The sequence below is a fragment of the Saimiri boliviensis genome, chromosome 1 (assembly GCF_048565385.1).
Source record: "Saimiri boliviensis isolate mSaiBol1 chromosome 1, mSaiBol1.pri, whole genome shotgun sequence".
Classification (NCBI taxonomy): domain Eukaryota; kingdom Metazoa; phylum Chordata; class Mammalia; order Primates; family Cebidae; genus Saimiri; species Saimiri boliviensis.
In genome coordinates, this window is record NC_133449.1 from 140,314,905 (window position 1) to 140,322,762 (window position 7,858).

The 7,858-nt window shown below is 53.2% G+C and overlaps 1 protein-coding gene across 13 annotated transcripts in view; it reads right to left on the minus strand.

The window, feature by feature from the left end:
- Window positions 1-7,858, minus strand: part of LOC120361815 (mesoderm induction early response protein 2-like) — a 75,591-nt gene continuing 67,733 nt past the window's right edge. For 12 of the 13 annotated variants that reach the window (XR_012518986.1, XR_012518996.1, XR_012518991.1 and 9 more), the window contains 2 exons: window positions 7,582-7,758; window positions 1-6,152 (listed from right to left, as the gene is read on the minus strand). Coding sequence is in view for 2 of the 13 variants with exons in the window: in XM_074405084.1 (XP_074261185.1) it covers window positions 6,120-6,152; window positions 7,582-7,758 (210 nt within the window). In the remaining 11 variants the exon portion in view is untranslated. Of the gene's footprint in view, window positions 7,759-7,858 lie in introns of all 13 variants that reach the window. The other variant, XM_074405081.1, reaches the window with a different exon arrangement.

Consider the following 7,858-nt stretch of genomic DNA (forward strand, 5'->3'; position numbering starts at 1 on the left):
GTCTCTCATATTACCTTTTATTATAGTCACAAAATTCTGTGCTCTTCAGTATAAATACTTGTCTTTTTATAGTTGAACGCTGGGGATGCAAGTGATTTTCCACACAGCCAGCAGCTAAAATATTCCAAATGTGGTTTTCACCGTGCGTTGGGATTTACTCGGGGTGGCTGGCAAAATAGGAGGGAAATATTAGGGAAAGTTAGAAATTTATAGTCTCAAACCTCTTGGAAGGCAGAAAGGTTTTAATGGAATGGGCTAAAGGCAACCAGTTCTTTATGTTAAAATTTTAAGTCGTAGGGTGAAACACAGGGACAATCAAGCTTCCCCGGTGGCCTGTTAACCCACATCCCTTTGTCTCTGTTCTAACTGTTGACTCATGTAAACCCTGTGCTGAACAGCCCTCTCAGCAGGAGGTCAAAGGGGAATTACACATGAAGGGCGTTTTCTCTGGGCCCAAAACCAAAAGTTTTATCGTTCAAAACCAGTCTTTCAAACATGTTAATTATCCACAAGTGTGTTAACTTAAAGCCTCTGTTATTCAATCTATACCAAATAAATGTAAGAAGGTACAGGGAGTCATGGCCGGGTTTGCTAAAATCACCCTCTAAAAGCAGTTAACAAACATCCCCACCCATTCAAAATCACTGTACTGGTTGTGAGCGCATTCATTCATCTGTGCCTAAGTCGGGGTCTGCAAAGCAAACCTCCACAGGTGGTGTGGCTGTTTTATTGTTTGAATCGTGTTGCATAACGTGAACATGCATCTCTCCCAGCTGCATTCCCACCTGAGAGGCAGCCGGGCTAACAATACCGCCAGGAGCAAGTCTTGAAAGAGAAGAAAACACTGGCATGATGTGACATTCTGAAGTGCGACGACTTTTTGGGAACTAAAGTTTCTGAAGGTGGCAGTTTGTGTCTCAGTCTCCATGGGGTCCAGAATTTGCTGCACAGCAGGAGATGACAAGGAGCCGCTGGATTCTTGGGTGACGTTAACACTGTACTTGTGCCTGCTGTAAGCTCTGGAAGTCACATCCTCCCTGGTTTTATTTTGTTTTTTTTGAGACGGAGTCTTGCTTTGTTGCCCAGGCTGAAGTGCAGTGGTGCGATCTCAGCTCACTGCAACCTCCGCCACCTGGGTTCAAATGATTCTCCTGCCTCAGCCCCCTGAGTAGCTGGAATTACAGGGACTCACCACCGCACCAGCTAATTTTTGTATTTTTAGTAGAGATGGGGTTTCACCATGTTGGCCAGGCTGGTGAACTCCTGACCTCGTGGTCCCTGCCAGCCTCGGCCTCCCAAAGTGCTGAGATTACAGATCTGAGCCACCATGCCCAACCTTTTTTTCTTTTTTAGAGATGGAGTCTTGCTCTGTCCCCCAGGCTGGAGTGCAGTGGCACGATCTCGGCTCAATGCTGCAACCTCCACCTCCTGGGTTCAAGCGATTCTCCTGCCTCAGCCTCCTGAGTAGCTGGGACTACGTGTGCCACTACTCCATGCTAAGTTTTGTATTTTTAGTAGAGACAGGGTTTCACCATGTTGGCCGGGCTCGTCTCCAACTCCTGACCTCAGGTGATTCACCTACCTCAGCCTCCCAAAGTTCTGAAATTACAGGCATGAGCTACCACGCCCAGCCCTTCCCTGCATCTCACTGTCCACAAATATTATAAATCACCTGCTTAACTGTCTAGGATTTTCAACTAATTGTCCAATGTCTAGACAAAGGTGCTTTCAAATATTTACAATAGGTCAGGATGTCAACTAGGATGTTTTATCAATTAATTGATTGATTACAGTAAGGAAAACACCCAAACCCCTCCAAAAACATAGAATTGCCTTTCCTGTTAGATACCTCCACTGCTGTACATATTGCTCAATTGTGACAACACGTCCCTCATGTTCCGTTTTGGATTCCCTGCGGTGCGGCCTATGATGTGGCCCTGGACTCAAGAGCCCCTGAAGGAGGGAAGCACACCAGCTGCTGTGGCTGCATTGCCTGTCCCCACGGGGTTTCCAGCCAGACAGGAGAGCACCTGCAGTGATGCCCTTCCATCCACACCTGTCATCCTTCCTGCCCTGACTCCAGGTGAGGGCAGAGGGCCGCAGAATTACAGGTAAGTCTTTTTTTTTTTTTTTTTTTTTTTGAGATGGAGTTTCGCTCCTGTCACTCAGGCGGGAGTACAATGGCGTGACCTCAGCTCATCGCAACCTCCGCCTCTCAGGTTCAAGTGATTCTCCTGCCTCAGCCTCCCGAGTAGCTGGGATCACAGGAATGTACCACCACGCCCAGCTAATTTTATATATATATATATATATATTTTTTTTTTTTTTTTAGTAGAGACGGGGTTTCTCCAAGTTGGTCAGGCTGGGATTACAGGTGTGAGTCACTGCACCCGGCCTCGGGTAAGTCTTCTTTACTCAGTCATCTATTCACTCACTCGGCTAATTCATTCACAAATTCCATTAATGTAACTTAGCAATTCCAAATAACCTAAACTTCCACCTGCCATGCAATGCCCTCACCACACACCTTGCCTGGCCAGCTAATTATTCCCAGGGATTTCCCATCCCTGTAATGCCGTTAAAATGTCTAAACTAGGCCGCCTGCTTATAAAACAGCAAGTCAGAGTAAAAACAAAACTGGGCTTAGATCCAACGAATCACAACTGTCACAAAAGAGGCTTGGCCGGGTGCAGTGGGTCACGCCTGTAATCCCAGCATTTTGGGAGGCTGAGGTGGGTGGATCACTTGAGGTCAGGAGTTTGAAACCAGTCTAGCCAACATGGTGAAACCCTAAAAATACAAAATTTTGTCTTTTGTATCTACAAAATTTTGTATTTTGTCTCTACTGAAAATACAAAAACCTTAGCTGGGCGTGGTGGCACGTGCCTGTAATCTCAGCTATTCGGGAGGCTGAGGCAGGAGAATTGCTTGAACCCGGAGGGCGGAGGTTGCAGTGAGCCGAGGTCGTGTCACTGCACTCCAGCCTGGGCAAGAAGAGTGAAACTCTATCTCAAAACAAACAAAGAACAACAACAAAACAGGCTAATAAAATGCTGTAGCCGGGTATGACTTGTGAAGTGATTTCTGAGACAGGGGATGGGACCTGGGAGCTGTCCAGCTCCTGAAAATATGCGGCAGAAGAACTAAGATTGTCTACACAGCAGGACAATGTGCCTCTCGCTGTTGAGGAGACTGGGGGTGGACAATCAGGCTTGGGGCTATGAAGCCTCTAGGAAAAGGCCCCGACAGCACTGCTGAGCCAGCCCGGGGGCTCACACACCCCCAAATTCCCACCCCCAATGCTGTCCAGAAGGCCGCAGGCCACACCACTGCCAGGTGAGGTTGAGGAAACGCTGCCTTCTCACATCGGATTCTAGCAACTAATGTAAAACATGTAAATAATGTTATCGAAATTAGGATTTCATGTTGTTTCAATTCAAACAGAAATTCAGTTGAGGAACAAATAGCCAGGTGTGGTGGCTCACACCTGTAATCCCAGTGCTTTGGCAGGCTGAGGCGGGTGGATCACCTGAGGTCAGGAGTTCGAGACCAGCCTGGCCAACATGGTGAAATGGCATCTCTACTAAAAATACAAAAATTAGCTGGGTGTGGTGGAGGGCGCCTGTAATCCCAGCTACTTGGGAGGCTGAGGCAGGAGCATCACTTGAGCCTGGGAGGTCGAGGCTACAGTGAGCAGTTATTGCACCACTGCACTCCAGCCTGGGGAACAGAATGAGATCCTGTGTCTAAAAAACAAAGTATGTATGGTTTATCACAAAACCAGAATAACATATGGTAGCTTACACATTCAAAAAAAATCCTGCATATCATCAAATACTCAGGAGGAGTTTTCCTTTTTTTTTTTTTTTTTTTTTGAGACCTAGTCTCACTCTGTCACCAGTCCAGAGAGCAGTGGCGCAATCTCAGCTTGCTGCAACCTCTGCCTCCTGGGTTTAAGCGATTCTCCTGCCTCAGCCTCCTGAATAGCTGGGATTACAGGTGTCCACCACCATGTCCAGTTAAGTTTTGCATTTTTAGTAGAGACGGGGTTTCATTATGTTGGCCAGGATGGTCTCTATCTCCTGACCTTGTGATCCACCCACCTCGGCCTCCCAATGTGCTGGGATTGCAGGTGTGAGCCACTGTGCCCGGCCAGGAGGAGGTCTTCAAAAACCAATTAACCTCAGAAGTTGGGAGAAATGCCAGGACACAGCCATGGGAAATGATATTTACGTGGCTAAGAATCTGAGTTTCCTGTGAGAAACAACAGAAAAAAAAAAAATCTCCTTGTACAATGAGAGAAAATAATATTTTTTTCCATGAAACCATAAGGGTGTGGGCAGTGTAAACCCAAAATTATGCATGAGAGCTTCCCCAGAGCTCTGTGTGGGTGGAGAAATGTGTCCTAACTGCCACCCTGTCTGCCATCTTGGTACTGGGAACCTGTGAGAATTTCCGAGCCAGACACCCTGTGTCCTGGCTTTTCCCAGCAGATGCAGAGCAATGCATGTGTAGCCCAGCTGGGCAGCACCCAAACGGAGAGACAGGCCACCAGCTCCCAGAGCTGGGCACTCCTGGCTCCTGAGGACCCTCTGGGGATGGCTCTGGTCAGTACAGCCCTTTCTTTCTCCACTCTCACAGCCGTGGGGTGCACATGCTCTTTCTGAAGCACCGAGACTCCCCCAGCCGAGGCCAGCAGCCGGACTCAGCCACGTCCTCTCCCTCACTCCAAACTTCCTCTGCTCCTCGGTCTTCACCGCTCATCCCAACACGGCCACCTGCCCCCAGCAGACCACACCGGAGTCCTGTGCACTGCAGCTGCTCCCACAGACTCTGCTCAACCCTCACTATGGTCCTGGCTTTCAAGGCCATTGTGCCTGGGAGGAGACGGAGGTGTCGGCTGCTGTCAGGGCCCCTGGGTTTTTCCCATTTGCTCCTGATGCAGGTGACTCTGCCTGTGGGATCTGGCTGGGAACCTCTCTCCCACCCACTGCCAGAGACACATTCTGAGCCCAGATACAGCGTCCTTAGTCCGTGGGCGTCACTGCCTGCTGTGGCACCCTAGGATACCTGGGAGGCTTCATTGTGACTTTCCTGGCCAGGATCCCGTCTGACATCTGCATGGAGGCAAGTTCCTGACATCCAGCTGGAGTTCTGCAGGGTCTGGGTCACCTTCCTTCCCGTCCACCAAGAGCAGGTCTCCATCTCAGCCCCTTGGGTGGGGCTCCCAGTCTGCACTTTTGTCCCCCAGGGCTACACCACCCTTCCCGTAGGCTAAGGCCTGATAGGAACACCCTGCAGGGTGAGGGAATAAGAGAGGTTCCAGGTGCAAACAAAAAATCAGCAGACACTTAAGTTACTGCCTGTACAAGAAACAAATGTACCCTTTACTCTCCTGTTGAAAAAGTAAGCTCTGTGTGTTCTGCCATCACTTCAGGGAAACCAGCCCCTGAATTACCCATTTCAGAAGCATGGTCCCCAGGTGCACAGGGTGGACATGGGCAGAGGGAAGAGGTGTACATCTGACCCTGGACCCCAGCACCATGCAGGAAGAAACACAAGGGGTGGGCTTGGCTGCTGCCCTCCACCATCACAGTGGGTGAGTTTGCCTGAGGCCTGAGCTCCGCGGAGCCCTCTGATGGGGGGAACGCTGTCCCAGAACGGCCGTAGGGAACAGAGGCACTGAGACCACTTGTCAAACCAATGCCCTATTTTACTAAAAACCACATGTACATTACATTTTACAAAACAATCCCTTCCTTAACCCCATAAAAGAATGGGGATATTGGGGAGCAATGGGAACAGGTCCCCCTCCAAATGCTCAGGGCTACCTAGGCCTCCCCAGACCTCTGGTCCAGTGCAGGGCAGGGGGCAGCAGAGCCTACTCAGGGTTCCTGGAGCCCATTCGGAGCCCTCACTGCTTACCCAGGGCCAGAGGGACCACCTGCGGGGCCGGCCTCAGCTGGACTCACAGCCACTCCCTGCCTGGGTGGGGTCCAGTGTCAGGAGGAGGAGTGCGGGTACCCATAGTGGTTGTGGTCAGCCTCGCCCAGGGTCACTGTCAGCGACAGGCTGGGCTTCCCTTCCAGCTCCTCCTCCTTCGGGCAGTGCTGTGGGGGTCAGGCTTTGAAGAAGTCTGAGATATAGCTGACCTGGCAGAATGGAGGAAGGTGAGACTGGGCAGGGGCTGGGCAAGCACCAGGGTAATGGGCATGAGCAGGAGGGGCAGGAACAGGGTCCCAGGTGGGCAATGAGAGGAAGAGTGCCTGTGGGGGAAGAGAGCCCTCTTAGTGGAGGACCAGTGGAGAGCACTGGGGCGCTGACAAGCCCAGGGAAGGGCTGCGGCGTGCAGGCAGGAGACCCAGGGAAGGAACCGGGGGAAGAAGGTGTCCAGGGAAGGACTGGGTTTGGGGTGAGGTGTCCCGGGGGAGAAATGGGGGGAAGGGAGGGGCCCCCAGAAAGGATTGGGGTTGGGACAAGGGGTCCAAGGGTAGGATGGGGGGGTGGGGAGGGAGGGGACCAGGGAAGGACTGGGGTTGGGGGAAGTAGTCTCAGCAGAGGAATGGAGGAAGGAGGGGTCCCAGGGATGGACTGGGGTTGGGGAAAAGGGTCCCAGGGGAGGAATGGGGGGAAGGGAGGGGGCCCCAGAAAGGACTGGGGTTGGGGGAAGAGGTCCCAGGGGAGGAATGGGGAGAAGGGAGGGGCCCAGGGAAGAACTGGGGTTGAGGGAAGGGGTCCCAGGGGAGGATGTGGGGAGGAGGGAGGGGTCCAGGGATGGACTGAGGTTGGGGGAAGGGGTCCCAGAGGAGGAATAGAGGGAGGAGGGGTCCCAGGGATGGACTGGGGTTGGGGAAAAGGGTCCCAGGGGAGGAAATGGGGGAAGGGAGGGGCCCAGGGAAGGACTGGGGTTGAGGGAAGGGGTCCCAGGGGAGGAATGGAGGGAAGGGAGGGGTCCAGGGAAAGACTGGGGTTGGGGGAAGGCATCCCAGGGGAGGATGTTGGGGGGAGGCAGGGGTCCAGGGATGGACTGGGATTGGGGGTTCCCAGAGGAGAAATAGGGGGAAAAGGAGTCCCAGGGAAGGACTGGGGTTAGGGGGAAAAGGGTCCCAGAGGAAAATTGGGGGAGGGGGGATCCCAGGTATGGACTGGTTGGGGGAAGGAGTCTCAGGGGAGGAACGCAGGGAAGAGGGGTCCCAGAAAGGACAGGGGTTGGGGGAAGAGGTCTCAGGGGAGAAATGGGGAGAAGGGAGGGGTCCAGGGAAGAACTGGGGTTGGGGGAAGGCATCCTAGGGGAGGATGTGGGAGGGGAGGGAAGGGTCCTGGGATGGACTGGGGTTGGGAGGTCCCAGAGGAGAAATGGAGGGAAAAGGGGGTCCCAGGGAAGGACTGGGGTTGGGGGGAAGGAGTCTCGGAGTCTCAGGAGAGGAATGGGGGGAAGAGGGGTCCCAGGGAAGGACCAGGGTTGGAGGAAGGGGCCCCAGGGGAGGACTCCATGGGGCAAGAGTGTGCAGGAAAGGACCAGGGTTGGGCAGGGAGTGGTCTCTGGACAGCACAGGGGGTGAGTCAGGGTCAGAAGCTCACAGTGAGGCCAGCCACCAGCGCCCCTTGCAGGAGGCCAGCGAGGACATCGCTCCAGTGGTGTTTATGATCAGACACTCGGGTGTAGCCCACATAGAGGGCGAAGGCCACCATGAAGAACTGGACTGTGGGGCGCAGCAGCCACGCCCACTTCCAGCAGAGCTGTGCCTGCACGTAGAGCTGGGACGGGAGAGGACGCCTCAGCCTGTGTCCTGCCAGGCCCTCCCACGCCCACCGCACAGATGGCAGCTCCAAGGCCGGGGGCACAAAACCGGCCAGC